This window comes from Dipodomys merriami, unplaced genomic scaffold (genome assembly GCF_024711535.1).
Source record: "Dipodomys merriami isolate MVZ:Mamm:240054 unplaced genomic scaffold, mDipMer1.0.p SCAF_11, whole genome shotgun sequence".
NCBI lineage: Eukaryota > Metazoa > Chordata > Mammalia > Rodentia > Heteromyidae > Dipodomys > Dipodomys merriami.
The window spans coordinates 32,132,836-32,155,243 of NW_027202382.1; the positions used below are offsets into that span (position 1 = coordinate 32,132,836).

General features: G+C 40.4%; 1 protein-coding gene across 3 annotated transcripts in view; it reads right to left on the bottom strand.

The window, feature by feature from the left end:
- The window catches only part of Astn2 (astrotactin 2), an 886,217-nt gene that overhangs the window by 526,283 nt on the left and 337,526 nt on the right, over positions 1–22,408 (bottom strand). For all 3 annotated transcript variants that reach the window (XM_070012528.1, XM_070012521.1, XM_070012512.1), the window contains one exon: positions 8,241–8,387. In XM_070012528.1, coding sequence (XP_069868629.1) covers positions 8,241–8,387 — 147 coding nt within the window. The remainder of the gene's footprint in view (positions 1–8,240; positions 8,388–22,408) is intronic.

Sequence of the window (22,408 nt, forward strand, 5' to 3'; positions counted from 1 at the left end):
TTATAGATAATGAAACTGAAGCTTAGAAAGTTGAAGCAACTAGCACAAAGTCAAACAGTTGGTCATCAAAGAAGACAGTTCCAGACCAAGGCTCCATCTTCCACCATAGCCCAATTCAACTTGCTTTTCACTTTCCAAGACTACAAGCCTGGCCTTTTCAAGACAAAGAGTAATTATCATGGTCACTTTTCTGGTAGCTTTGAACATTGTAGGATGTTAGATTGGGGTCCAGATAAACTCAAGTGCTCATACTTCTTCATCATCTGTGAATTAACACTTAGCCACTCTCAAGCTCTAAGTGTATTTAAACTTATTTCTAAATCATATCTAAAAGTATACATATTTGTGGAATACCATTGTAATGTTTCGAAACAGTTATACATTGTATTGTTCAATTCAGGATAAGCCTATCTACCCCCTCAAATATTTACAACTTTTTAAAAAAATCTTTAAAAGCTTTGCTTATAGTCACATTGAAACACACGGAACTTCATCAGTACCATCTAGCTGTTCAATAGAACACCAGAAACTTACTTATTTCATTTAGGTATAACTTCTTATCCCAAGACAATCTCTCCTCAACTCTCCTTCCTTCTTACTCCCCTCCAATTCCAGAAATCACTCTTGACTTCTAGATGGTCAAGTTTTTCATATTGCATATATGAATGAAATAACGTAGTATTTGTGTTTTTTGTCCCTGTCTTACTTCAGTGAACACAGTGGCCACCAGTTCTGTCCAAGTGATTGCAAATGAAGGCATTTCATCTTTTTCAGACTGTATTTTCATATTTTCATACTGTATTCCATTCTCTATGCTTTATTTATCCATCAAAGTGTGGAAACAAGAAAATATCAACTTCCTAGCTATTGTGAAGAGTGCTGCAATAAACAAATGGGACGTTATCTCTTCAACATAACTGTGTTGAGCTCATTTCCTTTGGATATGTTGCTAGGAATGGAACCACTGAACCATTCGGAAGTTCTTTTTTAATTTCTTGAGAAAGCTCCCTCTTGTTTTCTTCTACAATATCTGAATGAATTTACATTCTCATCATCAACATGTAAGGGTTCTTTTCTCTGCAGCCTCAAAATCACTTAGTATCCTTTTAAATCTTTTCTAATAATATTCCTTCTAACTGGAGTGAGGTGATCTCTCATGGCGGTTTTGACTTGCATTTCCCTGATGGTTAGAGGTAGGTTGGCATGTGTTCTCATTGGTTGCCACTGGGCCATTGGATGTCTTCTTTTGAGAAATTTCTCTTTCAATCTAGTGTCCATTTTAACGCATAATTCAAGTTTTTTTTGTCTTTCTTTTAAGTTGTTTGAATTTCTTATATTTTTGGGGATATTACCTTCTTGTCAGATGTATAGTTTGTAAGTACTCTCTCTCATTCTGAAGTTTTCCTCTTCACTTTAGCCCCATTCTTTATGCATGGAAAATGAGGGCACTAAATCACATTTTGCTACCAGAGTTAAGTGGAGACATGTATGTAAAGTATTTGCTGTCAGATATGCAGATTGCTAAAAGTTGTAGTCTCACTTCCTGTGTGTGTGGAGATTTCTTCAACTTTGGTTTTATCTTAATTAATTTAAATGAATGCAGTACTGGAGGTTGAACTCAGAGCTTCAGACTTGCAAGGCAGGTAATCTATCATTTGAGCCACACAAGCTCTTTTTGCTTTACTTAGATATTTTTTTTCTGAACAGGGTCTTGCATGTTTTCCAGGCTTCTGCCTCAGACAATGATTCTCCTTCCTGCCCCTCCTGCTGTGGCTAGGATCACACATGTGGATCATTACATCTGGTTCACTTATTGAGCTGGAATATCACTTTTTGCCTGGGCTTGCCTGCAAGTGTGATCCATTTGCTCTCCATCTCTCAAGTAGCTTGGATTATAGGAATGTGCCACCACATCAACTCTGTTTTTAAAGTGATTCTCTTCTCTCCATTCATTCCTTAATAGGTTATTAAGGGTATACAATATTTTTCAATATCTTGCTTTCAATTCTGAACCCACTCCTTTGAAGAATTATACAGCAATTCCCAGAACAAAGGAAATTCTAGGCATACTATCACCTGCCTGCACTAAAGTTGTACTATCTCACCCACTTAATCTAGACAGCTATTATTTTAAATGTAGTCTCTCTTACTGGTTTATAGTACTGATGAATATATTCTGTCTTAGATTGGGAGTATAGAGGATATAAGAACTAATACCTTAGCCAGTGTAAGGTTTCAACATTAACCAGACCTCTATGATCAGGGTTAATATGGCACAAACCTTAGCAACAGGCCATTCCCACTGTATTTAGTGCTGTGAGCCAACACTGGAGTTATGCTATCAAAGTTAAACATGGCAGGAATCAATTATCCTATCAGAGACTCTGCTACGAATACTGAGCGGTCTTGAGGAGTATCTGTTATAGACGAGGAAAGCAATATAGGGATATTGACATATGCTGTAGATTGGATATGAAGTAATTTCTAAAAGGATCGTGTGTTGAAGGCTTGGTCTCCAGCTGATGGATCCAGTGACTAACAGTGATTGAATCACAAGGGTTGTAATCTAATCAGTAGATTAACCTATACTATAATTTGATTCTATTACTAGATAGTGGTAGGAATGTTCAAGTGTAATACCCCCTTGGAGGAACTATATCACTGAGGGGCATAACTTTTATTGAGGTGTCTTCTCCCCTATCCCTTCCCTTACCTCAACATCCACTTCCTGCCTGTGATTAGGTGAGGAACTTTTCTCTGTTATAATCTTCTGCTATGGTAATCTCGCATACCACAAGCCTGCAATCAATGAAGTCTGCTGGCCATGGACTGAAATCATGAGCCACAATATATTTTTCTACCTTTTGGCTGTTTATATCAGGTATTTGTCACAGCTATAGAAAACTAATACAACACATCTCCTGAAGTCTGTGGAGGGACAACCTAAATTATTTTTACAAAGAATATTGATATTGATGGTGCATATCTGTAATCCTAGCTTCTTGAACTGACATTTGAGGATGGCAGTTCAAAGGTATCCTGGGCAGAAAATTCCTTTAGAATGTTATTTCCAACACACACACACACACACACACACACACACACACACACACACACACACACACACGATCCAGTAATTGTATTCCTGAGCCTTTACTCAAAAGACTACAAACTAGGGTATAGGAAAGCCACCAGTACAACCATGTCTATTGCAGCACTATTCACCATAGCAAAGGTCTGAAATCAGCCCAGATGCTCTCAGTGGAGGAATAGATCAAGAAAGCGTGATGTATGTATGCGCAATGAAATCTCACTCATCCATTAGAAAGAATGATATTGTACCATTTGTAAAGAAATGGAAAAAATTGGAAAAATATGTTGAGTGGAGTAAGTCAGGCCCAGAGAGACAAGGGATCCATGTTTTTTCATTACACATACAAGCTAGATTTAGCTTACAAACTCAAGAGTAAATATATTGGGTGGATGCAAGTGTATACAAATTTATTAACTGAAATATAATAGATTCAGTGAAGATCTCAAATAGTGCAATTCCTTAGAAAGACAAAAATCAAAGTTCAGCAAAATAAACACCAGGAAGCAGGTACTAGAAAGGAGTGGGGTGGGGTCAATAGGAAAGAGGTAGACAAATGAAGAGAAGAGGAGGAGAATGCAGGCAAGATCCCAATTTATATCCTACAATATTAAGGAGAATGAAGGAAAGGGTGGATAGGGGAGGGATGGGTGAGAATGTTGAAAGGGGTGACCTTGATTGTTATATTCAGATATTATGTTCAGATATTGCTTTATTAAATGGTAACTGCTTTGTACAACTATTTAAGGATAATAATAATAATAATAATAATAATAATAATAATAATAATAATAATAATAATAATAATAAAAAGAAAAAAATTAAAAAGTGATACCTGGGATCTACTCTCAGAGTCTGATTCATTAGCTGAGGGGATCAGACAAATGTATAGATTACAGGTAGAGACAAGGGGTGCTAGCTTCAGTGAGTGCTTGTGCAAATGTGTCTCACCTCTTCAATGTAGGCCTGACAGGGCAAAAAGCCACTTAAAGAATCCTGGTAATGAGAAGGTGTGAGATGTGCCAAGAACTTGGATAGGGATCATGTTAGTATATATTGCTCTTGCCAGCTGGTCTCTGGACAAGTGCTATGTCATGCTGACCTTTTCCCTATAATGGGAACTAAGCATCAAGTATAACTACAGAGCAACAGAATTCATTTTCTTCCTGAAGACAGGACACATTACTCAACCCCATCCAATACTTCAGCACCATAGACAGCTCAACGTTTAAGGTTGCTGGAGAGTTCTGTCTCCCAAGAAAGGCCAAGAAAGGGTTAGCTTTTGGTAGCTTTGAGCGCCTGAAAGAGGAAGAAAAGTGATGAGAGATGCCATGGTAAGGGTCCTTAGGAGATCTGGCCTCAAATGGAGTTCCTTTTATTGGAGACAAGTTACCATCATCCTGACTCTAGACCTTATTAAAATTTAAAATAAATCTAGCCAGTGGTCTTAGGGGTCCTGTATTATGATCTAAACATACAAATGCATGGATGTATGTATAATCCTCATCTGTATTAGTTACTGTACTTAGAACACAACACATTTATAAATATCAATGTCATCTGATGGCAGTGTTCCAGGAATAGAGTCATCATCCTCACTTTCTGTCTTGTCCCCCTACATAACAGCCTGACAGCTCTAGAAATCGGAGAAAAACTCCACTAGCACAACAAATAAAAAACTGTTCTTTTCTAGATCCTTTCCTACTCCTACAGAAGACTAGATCTATCCCTTTGCCAATCCTAATTCCTCTATCTGTCACCTTTGGTGATCTGTTGGAGTCAAGAAATAAAACAGTAAGAATTTCTGCCATGAGAGTCCTTGAAACCTTTACTGGGGAACTACCAGATCACCATCTATCTGACTCCAAGTGGGCACTCTCAGGATACGTTTGGATGCCCAGAAGGCTGAGAATCTTCATGTGTTCAGGACTTTAAGTGTGGGAGGCACACACATATTTCCTGTTCTATTCTGAAGGCAAGCATATCATTCACTCCCTTCACTCACCTGAGACTAGATAAGGTCACTTATTGACCTTTCTCCATCTTCCTTCCCCCAACAAATCTCAGTTTCTGAAGTCTCTTTCTTGATGAATTGTTTAACAAACAAGCATACTACTACCTTACCATTTACTGGGCACATACGTAGATTTAGGCACTCACCTAGGCATGATTTACACATTTGTACTATTTATTACTCTCAAAACAAACCCCATTTTACAGAGGAGAGAAAAAGGAGTCTTGAGGAGATTACCTGACTTACTTATAATTGACAGTAACTAAAACATGCAACTGAGTTACAAAACAGTGCTTACTTCAGTGGAAAGAACACATTCCTAACTGAGACACAGCATCATGCAAGTCCTGGGAATTTCATTAGGCTGAATAAAAGAGATACAGTGGGATGACTTTCCCAGAACTGTGCTTGTTCATCACATCTCCAGGACCTATTAATTATTTCCAATTAACTAGATTTTTTATATTTTATATTTTCATGTTGTTCTAATATTTGCATCTTCCTGTGGAGACACTTTCCCATCAGAGCCCAGTTAATTCTTAGTGGGGAGAGCAATAGACTTGACCAGGAGCATGCATTTCATATGCACCTTAACCAATCTAGAAACCAGACACCTATTTCCTCTCTGTGGAACCTATGATTTTCTTAATCTGGCCTGGAGACCAGCAACTAGGTAGTATCTAAGACTCTTGAGCCCTATTACCCACTAAGAGTATGCCAACAAGCTATTCCTAAACCTGTACAACCGGTTCAGCCTGTCACATCTTTCCTTCAATAAAAGACCATAATATAGGTGGTTACCCACATTTTCAACCCTTTCTGCTTCCTGACAGATCCTGGCATGTGATCCCTTGTGGCTGGCCTGGCATATTTGTATATTTTTTTCTAGAGTCTACAAGAATAAAAACTGGGTTTCACAACAGTTATTTCTGTACCTGTGTGTCTCCTCATACAGGCCTGAAGCAAAGCTCAGGTACATTTAAGACTTTCTTTGTGTAGCAGCCCAAGCTGGCCAGGAACTTGTGATCTTCCTGCCTCAGCTTTCTGAGTGCTAGATTATAGATGTGCCATGATGCCCAGCCCTTAGTTTTATTTGGCTGAGCTTCTCTTTGCTTGGAAATACAGTAGGCAAATCCCACAGAATCATGAACAGTTCTGCCCTGTTATTGCCATCAGAAATAATGAGATTTCTCCCCAAAGACACACTTCCTCCTCTCACAGAGATTTCAGCCTAGAAGCAGACAGCTAAGTATTAGGCAGTTACCAAAAAATGCGCATCTATGATAGAAGTCAGAATAGGGCACCGAGGAAAGGAAACTTTTAATTCATCACAATTTCGTCTAACCACCATGACTCTTTGCAGCCTTCTTAGCTGGCATTTGATTTAACTATTTTCCAGCCAATTGCATCTGAAAACTTGGTATGCATGGGAAAGGAAGCTTTTGTGTTCTTCACAATACCCCTATGAGACAATTATTTCGATACAGAGACAGAGGCAGGCAAAGAGTAAGTGATACAGGTTATTATTATTGTATCCAAGTAATAGATACAGGTTATTATAGATGTAGAGATAGGCACAGGGAAAGTAAGTGATTCACTTGGCTACAGAAGTATGTGGTAGACAGAACAAACACTGGAATTCTCATTTGCTATCATTCCAGATCCTGTGCTTTTAGCCTTTAAACTGCCTTGACTTAACCTTGAATAAGTCATTGCCTATAGATCTCCACTTCCTTATGTATACAAATACATAGTTTTTAATACCAATAATGTATCCCCAAATCAAAAAACAAACATAAAAAATTAACTAACGGGGTGGAGTACAGTTCTAGAGGTCAGAATTTCCGACACTCTTGCTTTGTCCAACATAGTGTTCATCCTTCCTATTTTCCCATCCTGATTTTCTAGCTACATAGGTCCCGGGAATTCTCAGCCCTAAGCAGTATGAGCCTACCTGTCTGTTTGTGCCTGTAGAATTTATTTCTTCTGCCTTCGTTTGCCATTTCACACACCCGTTTCCCTGTGCTTATAATGTACATGTGATTGGACAGGCATGAACTAGGTATAGGTATGCCTGAAAATCAAGTGACTATACATGAACCAAGAAATATGGAGTTTACTAAAAAAGAAGCAGGCCAATTCACCATGGTGAAATGGGGAGTAACCAAAGGTTGAATTAACATAGATGAGCTTTCCTTAAAAAGGGAGTATAGGTTCTGAACATGATGGTTTTGGGTTGGATGAATTCCTATATAGTCTTCTATTAAATGGTCAAAGGAGAGAGGAAACACTGTGATGGTTATGTTTAAGGTGTCAAGAATAGTGACAATTTTATAGGTAAACACATCTCCAAATGAATTAAGATAAATACATTTTAAAAGTGTGAAAAAACTGAATCATTAAGTTGTGTACTTAGAATAATGTTTGATATATTATTTATCCTAAATTTGAAAAAAAATGTAAAGATAGTAATGCCACCCAATGCTTGGCAAAACAGGAATCAGCATACTCTGCTAGAGGATGGAAATGGAATTGGGTTTTTCACAGGGCAATGGATAGCAGCATCTCAATCACTTCCTTGTACCATGCTTTGCTAGGGACCATGCTGACTACCGTGTCTCATGAATTCAATTTAAGTGGGTGGAAACAATTGGTGAAATGGAAGATCTGTGTAACATACATTTATAAAGAAGGAGACGTGAATATTCTCCAGAATATGTAGGAAATTCCAGCAAAACTCATACAATTTTCTCTGCCCGATGCATTCCATTAGCGAACACCTTTGAGGAGCATATGTAACTTGGAACAAGATACAGAAGCACAACCAAGAACCTGTAGGTTCTCTTGACTAATTTATTTTCTAAACACACGTATGAATCCTTCCTGAATTTAACAAGCCTTATCCTTCATTATAGAATAAAAGCAATAGTTGATGTAATTCTAATCATCTCCGGCTTAAAATAGTAAGGTCTTCTTTCAGGGCTTCGGGTCTTCTATTTTTTCTCCCTTTGATATATATCACAGACTTGTGAGGCCGGGCCAGGTGAAGAAATGTTTAATGAGCCAGGGACACAGAGTGCTGAGTAGCTAAGTAGATGGGAGGGGAGGTAGGGACCTTCGAGGCTGGGCTCTTACCGTCCGCAATGAAGTGCTCTGGCACATGAAGGGTCACCTTCACAGTAAGTGGACAGGACATCTGTGTGCCACACACCATGGCCAGGATGCAGGAGCTCACAGCAATCAGAGTCAGGGCGGTCTTGTTCACAGGGCTTTTCAGTAAACCTAATAATGCAAACAAATACAGTGATAAGTAGTTTCATGATGTAAAGAAATGGCGATTGCGCTGTTTGGGAATCCTCTTATTACAGAAATGGGAATCTGGAGTAAGGAAAGGGGAGCAGAAGAGGGAGGAGAGGAAATCAGAAAGCAGGGAAAGGAAGGAAAGGGGAGCAGAGGAAAGAAGGAAGGGGAGGAGAGGGAAAAAGAAAGAAACCACATTTTACCACCTCTGTGATTTATTGTGCCTTGGCTTAATTCTCTGTGAAATTGGATTAAATAAAAACCCTGATTAAATAATAATCCCTTGCCAAAAGAAGTATCCTTTTGGATTATTATTTAATCAAAGTTATTACCAAAGGAAATATCCTTCTGGTAAAGATAAAAAAAAGCAGACTTCCTGAAAGAAAGAGCTCTCTTTGCTCCAATTTAGTTGGCTATCCTAAATAACAATTATGTAATATTAAACACTCTTTAGAATCAAGGGAGAAGACACTGTGTTGTTGAATTCACTACTAGCTAATGAAATTAGCATGTGCTTTTGAGTTAGATAGTTCCAGGTACAAATAAGGTCTTAACCTCCTGATATAGTTTGGGTCCCCCAAACACACATGTTGAAAACTTTCTCCTCAGTGTAGCAAGTTCCAGAGGTATGATTTTAGGAAGCGATTTTGATCTCAAGGGTTCTAATCTCAACCATGAAGTAATCTACGATTGAGCACACAGTTGAGTTGACTATCGTGATATGGTGGAAACAGTAGGTCATGGGGCCTAGTGAAGGAGGCTGGTCACTGAAGCCATGCCTTGGAGGGAGGGTCTATCTTGTCCATGGCCCTTTCCTTTCTTTTTCTCATTCATATTCTCTCTGTCTCTCTCTGTCTCTCTCTCTCCCTTCCTCCCTCTCTCCCTCCCTCTCTTTCTCTCTGTCTGTCTCTCTCCCTCTCTCCCTGTCCCTCCCTCCCTCTTTCTCCCTCTATCTCTTCTCTCCTTCCCTCTCTCTTTCTCTCTCTTCTCTCTTTCTCTCTCTCTTTCTCTCTCTCTCTCTCTCTCTCCCCCCCCATTTGGGGGAGGAGTTTTTCCCTACCACATCCTCTCCAATAGCCCCAAAGTAATGGAACCAAGGAAGCACTGACCAAAATCTCTGAAATCATGAGACAAAATACATTTTTCATCTTGGGTCAATTTTTCTCAGGTGTTTTACTGATACAAAGCTACGTGGGCACTGGTACCTCACGCCTGTATTCCTAGCTACTTAGGAGTCAGAGATCTGGGAAATCACAGTTCAAAGTTAGCCTGGGAAGAAAACTCCTTGAGAGAGGATCTCCTCCAAAATCCTCCAGCCAGAAGGGGGGGGGTAGTGTGGCTCAAGTGGGGGAGTGTATAGCCTTGAGTGGAAAGAGCTAAGTGAGCGCATGAGCCCATGGTTCAAACCCCAGTACTGGCACATACAAACATTCACAGATATGCACACACAGATAATGCTCGCCAGTGTACCTCTCACTGGCTGTATGATTTGCTTTGTTCCTCATACTTCTACTCTCTAGCATGTGTATGCAGATAGTGACAAACATCTCACAGTGCTATTGTGATGGTTATACAATATCATGTACATAAAACCTATCATCTACAAGGACTTGACAGATAGTTGGTAAATGGTCAGTTCAGAACAACTTCGCTAGGATTTAATAAGCACTTATTGTGCAAAGCACATATAGTTCAGAATTAAGTATAGCCACTCCTCTTCAGGAGTTTACAGGTTAGGAGAAAAAGACAAGCTTATCCACAGCTAGTTGGATTCCAAGACAAACTCTGTGAAAACTTACGCAAGAGAACAGTGTATGTGTGGTGGGGGCTGGGTGGGGAATCTAGTATGGGAGAATGAAAAATGATTTAGTGGAGGATGCTGTATTATAAAGTAGATTGCATCTTTGTGCTGAGCCAGCAGAGAGATATGGTCTGTTTTGAGCTCCCTTTTATTTTTATTCTTTGATTTTTTTTTCTCTGGTTACATTTACCTTCAAGGTTTTAATTTCCAGCTTTTCAGCAATATTGCTCCGCATTTCTTTTCCTTGCTCTCTTCTGTTGAAGAAACCTTTGTCCTCAAACCTCTTGGTAACTTTTCTGCACTCATGCCATGACGATGTCAGATACAACCCGTTCAAAATGGGACACACATGATCTGCTTTCCCAAGCCACCCTACTCTTCCCAAGTTCCTCAGTATACTGAGACTATGATCCACCATGTAGATGGCCAGGTCCTTAGATGTCATCTTCCAGTCTTCTGTCTTCATCTTTTATAGAAACAAAACAATCCTGCTGTCCTACTTATTCTAGGAACTTTGAATTTTCATATCCCCTCCCTACTTAACTCTTCCACTGTCTGTCTACTAATGGAATGGATGAGGTATGACCACATATCTGCTCGCTTCACTTCCTGTGAATCCCCTGGAGAACCTGACACCATCCATTCATGGGATATGATTGACACTGGCATCCTTATCCTTTCATGAAGGCTTCTTGTGCTCCTGTACCCAGTCCTCTGTGTGCTCCCCAACCAGGCCTAGTTGCTTAGATGCTGGTGCTGAATTGTGTAGTACTACCATCACAGGCAATCTCTTTATCATGTTAATATTGGTGCAAGTGTTATTTTCTCCAAATAGAGCTCTACTTGTTTCCTTGTCCCTCTCCCTTCCCATTTGCCTTTGAGACTCCACAAAAGTGTAAGTAACTCATGCTCTAGACTGATAAACTACCTCTATTTGCTGTTCCTCCATACCTTATTCCAAACAACCTGGTCATGTTGATCAGCAATAAGTTCCTTGGGGAAATAGCATCTTTTGCTCACCCTGATATTCCAGCAGCTAGCACAGTGCCTGGTACAGAATAGAATATCAGTACAAGCTGTTACCTCCACAAAAGACAGTAACAATGCCATCAAGCAAAATGGCATAGGTAGGAACCACTCAGCACACTGTCAGCTCATGAACTTTCTAATGGTTCCAGTGAAACAGAAATCTGTGTAACAGCCCACTTTAGAATTGACCTAATGCATACAAGTTTTTCAGTGAGCTGCTTAATTGAAAAGATCCTATTTTGACCATTTTTGTACCTTACAATACAATGCACTACCCCAAAGTCACTTAAGAATAGGAATTTTGCCATGCACTGGTGGTTTATGCCCATAATTTTAGCTACTCTGGAAGCTGAGATCTGAGGATCACAGATCAAGGCCAGCACAGGAAGAGCCACAAGACTCTTATTTCCAATTAAGTACCAAAAACCCCGAACTGGAGCTGTGGCTGGTAGAGTGTTAGCCTTGTGCCACAAAGCTCAAGGATAGTGCCCTGAATTCAAGCCCCAGGATTAGCATGAATGTGCATGTACACACACACACACACACACACACACACACACACACACACACACACACATCCTTATCTTTATTCCTAACCCTAAAACAATGCTTGCTAAGGTAGGAAGTAGTCACTCATTTGACATAGTTTCACTTATAGAACAAATGTTAATGAAAGAATAAATTCAATAAAGACGGTTTTAAATTAAATTGCACGTTTTTATCTCTTTCAAACTGATCATATAAACATTTCAGCGAGCAAATATCATAAACAAGCTGTCATCAATGTTTTCTACAGGAAACGAGATGGACTTGGGATGCTTTGTTTTGCTTTTGTTTTTGGCATAGATTTGACTTTAAGCAATTGAAGTATTACTCCATAATTTTCTCACAAACCACTAGAAGATACCATTTATAGTAGCAATGAACTTCTCCTCAAGATTCTATGGAGGGCTTTCTGGGGAAAAGGAGGACCTAAAGACAAGTTGCACATGAATAAGTTGTTGCAATGGTGAAACAGGTGTGGCTCTCCTATTTTGGGGGTGGGGGGGTCAATGCCCGAGTTAAGGAGCCATGTAAAGCAGCACCCTGGGCGTCCTGAAGAAGTATTTCTCATCCCTAGTTCATGGAGCAATGATAGATCCGAAATGGATTTGACTCAGACATTTCTGTTACTAATTACTCCTCAGAAATGCCACCTGAGCTGCACAGCACTCAGGAGGACGCTGAAAAACAGGAGTAGGGAGGCTCACACGCTCTCCCTGGGCCCTCACTGAACTGATTACGTCCCACAGGTCACGGAAATCGTCATAGTGATCCAGAGTCTTCCGGAATCATTATGAGCAGTGAAGTCATGTTGGGTAAGTTATCAACTTTCAGAGAAAACAATAATAAAAAGTCTATTCTTGGAAGGTGTTGTAGAGACTGAACAAGATAGTAAGTGTTGGGGTCTTGAACACAGATCCTGACACAGAGTAAGCCCTTGGTAAATAATAATGTCCAGGGCAGACATTATTATGTGTCTCCGTATGGAGACAAAGTTACCACTTTGTTCAGCAAAGTAAAAATATGCTGAATATATTTAGGAAGGAAATTATTCTTTACAGAAGACTGAAAGGGTAGATAGTAAAGGGAGGGCTTAATGAAGAAAGATCAAATAGGAGGAAGAATCGGAATCAACAGCATCACGGAGAATCCATTTATGCATGGAAATGCTTGCATCACTACTGTTGTCTCTACAATTCAGGAAGAAGAAAGCACACAGGTCAAGCCTGTGCTAAGAGCAGATGGTCATGGACCAGCCACTAGGGTTTGGGAAGTTGTCATGGCAACTGGAAACTTCACAGTGGGACACAATCAAAAGGCAACTTCTTAAGAGTTCCTGGTTCAGGGGCACTGAGTCTAAGCACTTACCTTTAAGCAAGTGGATGTACACATCTAGAAAACATCTATCCCACAGTACCTACCCTCCCATCTTGCACAGCATGTCACTGCAAGCAGTGACACTGGGAAAGGGAAACAACACTTGTTGAGTTCTTATTATGATTCAGAAATGATGTCTAACATCCATCCATATATCTGTCCATCATTTCTTCAACCAACGTTTAGCATGTCAACTCTTTCTAGCACTACTAATACAGACATGTGGGAAAGGTTAGTGAGCAATTTAGCCAATACCCATGAAGCTTAGATTTCAGAAAGAAAAAAAATCATCTGATTTAATCTTCAAAGCAAACCATAACTACAGTCTCATTTTACAGAGGCATGAAGAGAAATTAAATGATCTGCCTATGGTCAATAAGTTTGGAAACATCAGCCAATGGATAGAACCAATGCTGGTCCAGTCTTTCCTTGGCATCGTAATACTTTCCACCTCTACATGCAATATGGTGCTAGGAAGCCATGATATAGTTTCAGTAACTACATTCACCTAGACAGAAACATGTCTATGTTCAAATCCTGCCTTTATCGACATAAATCTATGTGTCCTATTTGTTCATTGACTAAATGCCAGCAAGTAGGTACATCTCCATCTGAAAAATGGGAAAAGAGCTAATATGAAGCCTAAATAAGATATCATAGGTAATTAGTAAAAAAACAAAAACAAAAACATCCAGCAGTGATCAATGAAAGTATCCTTAGATAGCTAAATTAATAGTTTTTGGTCCGCGGCTCCGCTTCTTAGTACCATCCAAGTCACATGAAGGGGAATGAGCTGGGCTACAGGAAGAGAATTCCATCAGAGCATATTGATTGCTGAGGCTGGAGAAAGCTAATAATCTAATTTTCCATTCCCTTCCCCTCCTCCTTACTCTTCAACTCCTCCCTTTGGTTGCAGAGAATGACATCAGATGCATTGCTTTAGAAACACGACTGGAAATAACTTGGCATTGTTGATCCACATACTGCCTATAATTTGGGGTTTGATTGATTCTTGGTTTGGAAATGCCAGGTTGTGAGAAGAAAATCAAATTTAAGTTAAATCGGGAATTGAATCAATCACATTTCACAATGAAGAAAATAGATCTAACTCCATCAGTCCATTGTGTGTGGAAAACTTAAAGCTGCTACACTCCCATTGATTTCTTCCTTCTCATAGCCTGGAGGGACAGCAGTTCAGGTCCTATATTGACATGTAATTTCTCTCTCCCCCCAGTGGTTTAGGCCATTAGGGTGAGGGACAGCGGTACTAGGAATGCAGATCACCAAGATGGAGGATTCCAGGAGAAACAAGGAAAAACCACTAGAAGAATAGCAAGGGACTAGATTTTGATTCATCACATGAATATTCACATCAAAACTTATCCACTTAAATTGCAGTTCGAGGTACAGAAATTCTCAGAACCTCAGGATGCTAACTTGTAAAATGGACACGATCATCCTTAAATGGTAGAGAATATATGTGAATTTAATGGGACATCATACCTACATACTGAAGCTCAAAAGGCTCCCGGTCTCTTGCCTTTCAAAAGACTTCCTCAAAATTCCACTGCCCTATAGGGACATTTTCACGGATAACAGCAGTTCAGGTGGAACTCTTGCACTCCCTCCCCAACCCGCCCCATGCTGAAGTTCTGGCTTCTGTACTTAATGAGTCCAAGATTCAATGTCTTCATCCTGGAATTAACTCATCCAGTAAGCAGTTATTTAGTGTGCATCTACTGTATGCCAGTCCTTCTGTTATCTTCCATATCTGTACTTCAATAAACTAGATGCTCAATAAACAGGAAAGGAGTGAATGAATGAATGCTAAAATGTGATTTCCCTTTTTACCAAGAGATGTCAGTATTGGAATACTGGTATTTATTTTCCCCTAGCCAAATGTAATGATTCACTTTATCTGGTAATGGTTGGTTTCTGTGTGGTTCAAAATCACTCACTAAAACCTCTCCTGAAGCTCCACTCTGCCTGCAGATTGGGGCCACCAGTGCAGGCTGCAGGAACGCCTCATTAACCTCACTGAATGCCCTACGGGACTTCTGCAGCACCCGGGATCCAGAACCTTTGTGCTGCTGTATTTCTGGAACTAAAATTGGGACACATCATTGGAGTAGTGCAAGTGTCCTGCTGGAGGCAGCGAAAGCAATCACTGGAAACTGGAGCATTCTCAGAAACTCTAGACGCTCAGCCTGCCTCTTCCATCCAGATTTTCCTAACATCGCAGGGTGACTCCTCCCTGCTGAATAGGAGGCATCTATTCCTTTACCCTATGCTTTTACATCCTTGTGCCTCTCCTGTCCTCTGTCTCTGGGCTGAACTGGTCTCCTGTGACATCTGATAGCTCACCTTGGTATTTTCAAATCTGTGGTTCCCCCCCTCTCTATTCTTTCCTCTTTTTTCCTTTCCTCCATCTCCTTCCCTCCTTCCCTTCTCCCTCCCTCCCTCTCTCCCTTTCTCTCTCTTTCTTTTTTCTACCTCCCTCCTCCTTCCCACCCTTCCTTCTCTTCTCTCTCTCTTCCATCTTTCCTCTTTCCCTTTCTCCCTTCCTCATACCACCTTCCTTCCTTCCTTTTGGCAGTAATGGACTTAGGTTTGCTACTCAGGCGCTCTATTATTTGGGTTACACATATAAGCCCCATTGTATGTCTGAAATGAGATGTAATTTTCCCAAATTGCTCATGTTCCATGGGTTTTCCTCTATAAAGGGCATGCAGATATTCCTCCAGCTTTTGGTTTGCGTACTTCCAGAGAGAGCAACCTCAAACTTTACCAGGCAGTGATCCTACTCAGTTTGATACCTTAGCAGCCTTCACTTGATGAACCCAAGTAAACTGGAATGCATTGAATATATCTTCTCATTTAGGATTGCTATTCTGTTAGCTCAGGTGGTAATTAGGTTGCTTGCGTTAAGCTTCCTGTCTTCCAAAATAAATGTGTTCAGCTTTATTTCATTAAAGTCACATTTGGACAACAATGAGAAGTACAAGTTGTCATATCCAAAATGAGCTTTACAACGTCGGTGCGGGGGGGGGAATGGGGGGGAAGGAGAAGGATTGGGATTGGGGAGGAGGGGGGAGGCTGGGAAGGGACGTGAAGGGTAAACAAAAGGAGGAGGCTGCAATGCTTGGTAAGAAATGTACGCATTATCCTGCCCATGTAATTGTAACCCCTCTGTACAGTATGTTCACAAATAAAAAAAAAAAAGAACAATTTCAAAAAAAAAAAGTCACATTTGGAGCCTCTTTACAATAGGTTGTAAAGATTTGGATTACGATAGCTTTTCTTGTAAAGAATAGCATCATCCATGTCTTTGACATCACCATCATCATCACCACCATTAAAAAAACACTTAGGAGGCTGACAAACTAACTTAAGGTTTCCACACAGCATCTCATTTCATCTGCACAGAAATTTTTTGTACATTTTTAATTGTAAAAATGTTGTACATAGGGGTTACAGTTACATGAGCAAGGTAATGAGTACAGTTCCTATTGAGCATTGTTCCCTCCTCCTTTGTTTTCCCCCTACCATCCCTTCCCTCCCACCTCCACATGGTCTGTCCCATATAAGGAAACTGAGGCTGATACTTGCCATAGGTCATGCAGCTTGAAGGTAATTGAGCTGAACCAGACAATGATTTGGCTTCAGACTCTAAGCCCATTACCCTCCACAGTACCTCTAATCTCCCTGTCAGCCTGCTAAATGTAGCCTGGACCAAGAAGCCATAGCAATTCTGATTGCTGAGCTGACTCACAGACTTCAGTTTGTCCCCAGCCCTGGGATGACTTATGTACACTCACTGTAGCCCATCATCTCACCTAATGCTGAGCACGGGTCTTCAAAGGACCACTTTGAAGACCACTCATCTGACCAGAGGAATACTTCAACAGGGTAGCAAAAGAAAAGAAAGGTAGGTTAGATGGCTGTTTCTCTTCTTCTCACCATGCTACATGAGACTGAATCAATATCTAAGAGACTACTGGGAGACCACATTGCTAGCTCTGCTCCATGAATAGGAAGTCACAATAGCCCAGGCTAGGCTAGACCCTCTGTTGAAGCTAAAGCCACTGGCTGGCAGAAGATAATGAAAGGAGCTGTGGTTGCTTGGATGGCCCTGCAGCTGTCATAGGCACCTGTGTTAATCATTTTGCATGTGAAGTCAAGATGGTGCCAATGGAGAGCTTGCAAGGGTACTAGCAAGAAAGATGATATGGATGGGGCCATGTTCTGTTAGTCCTTATTAATTTACAAATTCTCAAAGAGCTCATTGACACTGAAGTGCCACACAATAGGCATTGGGAGGCATTGCTGCTATCCCTAGTATACAAGTGAAGACCCAAACTCCATGGAGAATTCACCTTCAAACACAGAGCAATAACTGGGTTTTGAAGCTATGGCTCCTGACTCATGATAATCACTTTCCTATGACCTGGTTCTACAAGGGCCTAGCTAGGTCTCTCTGGCTACGAGTAAAGGTGGGATTGGAGCCTGGACACCTTGCTTCCCATTATATTGATCTATAAACAAAATCAAGTGCCTTCAAGAGCCAGCCTAGTACACAATGCACAGTAGCTTGTAAAACAACTTTTCCATGTTCAAAAATTCTAGGGTACGTAATATTCTGTGATCCCTGGTTGAAATGCCAAAGTATATATCTGAGACATTTTTTAATAAATCAAATAATCTCTAATAATAATTATAATAATCTCATATCAGGTACTGTAGAATCAAGCCTAATGTTTTCCCATTTTATTGATACATTGCAGAATCATCACTATATAGGGAACGTTTAATAATTTATTTTTATTTTATTTTACTTTTTTTTGGGGGGGCGTCCAGTCATGGGGCCTGAACTCAGGGCCTGGGCGCTGTCCTTCAGCTCAAGGCTAGTGCTCTACCACTTGAGCCACAGCGCCACTTCTGGCTTTTTTCTTTTTGCTTATGTGGTGCTGAGGAATCGAACCCAGGGCCTCAGGCATGCAATGCAAGTGCTTTACCACTGAGCCACCTTCCCAGCCCCCCGGGAAAGTTTAATAATTTATAAAGTAGATGTTAGTCACATTAGCAGAATCTAATAATGTTGTGATATTAGTAGCTTCCTTTAAGGCCCTGGGGTATTATTGTATTTAAACTGTTTTGTTATTGTTGTTTTTGAGACAGGTAATCATTCTGTAGCTCAAGCTGGTCTAGAACTCATTACTATGTAGCTCAGGCTTGCCCCAAGCTCTCGATTCTCCAGTCTCAGACTTTTAGCTGCTAGGATTACAAATATATGTCACTGACCTAGAAAGGCAGAAGTTACTTCCTCCATTTAAAAATGGGGAAATAAAGGCTGGACTAGTTGCGTATAGGAAAACAGCACAGAAGATTTCCATGGAAAAGTCTTGTCTGTCTACAATGTCTATCTTCACTTGGTTCCAAGTGTTAGCACAAAAATAGAGTTTTAAATTCATGGGAAAGTAGACACCAAGTTGGAAAAGAGGCTGGTGCAATATGCCAGATCGGGAGGTTAAAGACCATTCAACTTACATTTAGCAGACTGATGGAATGCATTAAGGCTCAGTTGAAAGATGCTTGGACTCAATAGATAAAAATTACCGTGTGCAGATGAGAAACAGTAGAGAATTCAAAAGAGCTAAAGTTGTAGAGAAGTTCAGAAGTAAGTGAGAAAGAGGAGGAAGGAAATGTGAAAGGCTGGCCTCAGATTCACAGATGTTCATTAGCTGGTAATAACAACAACAAAAAATGACACTGGTGTCTGAATCTGAGGTTAGCCCTCTTAGACTACAAGCTGTCTAGATGTATCACCCTATTCAGCTCATACCAACGAAGGAACAAAGTGTCAAAGAAGAGGTAGAAGCCAAGTAGTATGAAGGGCCAGAGCCAAAGAGTAGCTACCTATTTCTATTTCTAGCATAAAAGGTAAGGAGCAACCATCAGTGGTTTTCACACAGGATCCATTTCTAGATCGTTGTTCACAGAACTTGCTGTTCCATTTTCCTAGGTGATGTCAATGAATTCTGGTGCCAGGTTTATGGAAGCAGGAGCAGGGGAGAATTGTTTGCTGTGCATTTAGTATTTGCTATGCCTATGAGTCCTTTACCTACAATCCGTCTCATGCAATATGCCCACTGTAAGCTCAAGGCAATGCTGGCTTTATTTGAAATAGGTGAACCGGGGTTGCTCAGGGGATTTGACTGACTTACTCTGAGTCTCAGAACGAGTAAGACACAGAGAGGGGATAGAGTGCAGAACCTAGCAAACCTCCAAACACTATGTTCCAGTCAAACCTCATCAGGTCTTCTTGTGGATGTAAAGGCATCTGCCCTGCTTCTCAAAATAGGGGGCTTCCCTTCCTCAGACCCCTGTGCTCTGCATCCCTATTTCTTTGAAACTCCGACTGTATCTAAGCAATAATGGAAAACAGGGTTTTGCCTGATGGGACATAAAACCTTAACTGCAGTTAGATTTTCTTGCTCCTTTCCTTATGGCTGGCCATGTGCATTCTTACGTGTTGACTTTCCTACCTATCCCAATGGCTAAGAAAGACTGGCTTTGGAAGAGTGAAGAGAATTCCCACCTGACAGAAGTTTCCCTAGCCGTTGCAACTCAGAGCTACAGTTTGCCTCTGTAAGAGCTCTGAATGCAATACATTACACAGTGCCAGAAATTCCCTGGCATGCTTTCCCATTGTCATCAAGTCAGTATGAACATCATCTAATGTTAGGAGCTAAAACAAAATGCATTTGATTGACCCCATTGATAGTAATAACAATGACATCTTTTTTAAGTGCTTGGAATGTATGACACATATGCTACTTTATCAATTATCAAGATTTGCTAGCTCCTCATTTTACAAATGATCTTGAGTTAAGCCTAAGGTTAGAGACCTGTTGGGAAGTGAATCCAGGATTCAAATCTAGATCTGGATACCAAAGCTATCTATCATCAGGTAGTCTCTCTTCTGTGATGCTCTCAGTGTGACAGCCAGATGTGCTGATGTGCCAAGTCCTGTGAACTAGTACCAGCTTTTCTTCAAGGTAGCTGTTTTGGCTTTAAAGTGGGAAAACTGTTCCATATCCTTCTTTTGTGCCAAACTCAGATTCTGTCACTTGTCTACACAAAGAAAATAATCATGGAGCCAGGAAAAGCAGAGCTGAAGGAGTCCTATAGTCTAACCCTTTATTCTAAAGAAGGATGAGAGAGAAAAGTTTTGCTAAGGTCCTGTGAACATGTTCCCTGGTTTACCACTGTAAGGACTTGCTATCTTTTCCTACTTTAACCAGCAAGAAAACTAATGTCTATCTCATTTCCTGTAGCATTTAGTTAGATGGACCTAACCAAGATATTTTAATCAATGCCAACACAGGATCATTATCAGCCATATCCATAAAATGACCTTAAAACCATGGTTACACAAAAATTACAGAACGGAAAAAACATAGGCTTTGGAGTTTGAGAAACTTAAGATGTAAACTCAAGCTCTGTCATATTCCCACAAAAATACTCTTAAAGACTGGTTCACAGTCAGGTGCTGGTGGCTCACATAGGTAATCCTAGGTACTCAGGAGGCTGAGATCTGAGGATTGCAGTTCAAAGCCAGCCCAGCCAGGAAAGTCCATGAGAGTCTTATCTGCAATTAACAACAAGAACACTGGAAGTGGCACTGTGGCTCTAAGTGGTAGAATGCTAGCCTTGAACAAAAAAGCTTGGGGATAGCATTCAGCTCTGAGCTGAAGCCCCTATGACTGACAAAAAAAAACCCAAACAAACAAAAAAAAACGCAAAAAACCCCACAAAACCTGGCTCACAAAAGATTATAGTAATGGAAAGAACATAGACTTTGAAATAACTTAGATGCAAATCCCAGTGCTGTCATTTTCTGGTTCATTTTCAGCCCACCCTATTTGCCTCATCTGCAAAATGAGAATAATATTCACTCTGTAGGGTATAATTAGAAATATTAAGTAGGGTAATATACAGTGGATAGCAGAAGTTCAATGAATAAAAGCTTTCATCATCATTATTATTAAGTTTAAGACTAATATAATCATTGACCCTGGTACCCAAGAGGCCATCTATATAAATTCAGGAAGAATCAAATATAGGAGAAAGACTCTGGTGTCAGGGGGATAATGAGTAGATGGCAAGAGAAAATCCAAATACATCAAGGTCACCTACTATGCCCTCTGCAAACTACAGATTAGGCCTCTGCTGGGCACTTTGTACCTGTTGTTCAAGTTGTCTTTTATACTAGGTCTTAGGAACCCTTTCTGTGATCATGAAACCTGAGCTCAGGAAAACAAAACTGGTCCTGTAAGGTCACATACCTAGCCAGTTCAGATTTGTTTGATATTCTAAGAGGAAAGACAACTTCCAAAGAGGTTCTAGAATTGGTGCAGAAATTATGTCAAGAAAGGCCATCATTCAGAAGGATATGGGTTATTAAAGCCGTGATGTAAGAAGTTCTCAGCCAGAGAAGACTCACGATAAAGTTGTCATAGAAGACATTCAAACACAAAGTGGGAGGAAACAGATATTTTTCAAGAGCACCTATTAGGAGGTAAGCCAGGGGGCCTAAGCACTCTGCGAGTATTGTTTCACTGGTTCCTCAAACAAATTCCCTACCATTTCACAAAGTGGGAAAATGAAGATCAGAATGATCTGAGTTACACCAACAATGGGAGACACTGTGATTCAAGGCTGGGTTGCTTAGCCCAGCAGCGTATTTGTTCCTTTCTCAGTCCTTCCTGAACCTGTCTGCCATCAAGAAACTATAAGGAGGTGTAGCATGATGAAGTGGGTCCCAAGGCTCTTGTTCAGCATTTGTACCCTCAGTATCTGTCATATGAAAGCAACATGTCCCTGCAGAGGACAGATCACTCCTTCCTTTCCAGGGGTTAGAGGTTCAACCGCAAAACACCTGGAAACTTGATTAGAATGAAAATGCCTACCTCACTCTTTAAACAAAATATTTTCTGGTTTTGCAAACTACTGCTTCCTCTTCAGACCACTCACATTTCCACAAAAAAACACGTCTGCAGATTGTGTTTAAACAGCCATCTGGAGATAAACAGCTTTGCTTTTAGACCTTTGAGGGCAGAATATAAAAGAGGATAGAGAAAGAAAAAAGGAGAGGAAAAAATTGTTCTGTGAAGCATTTCTGCCTAAATGCATTTTCACACAGACGTCTCTACCCATTTCAGACTGACATCCCAGACCTGAGCCTTTCAAA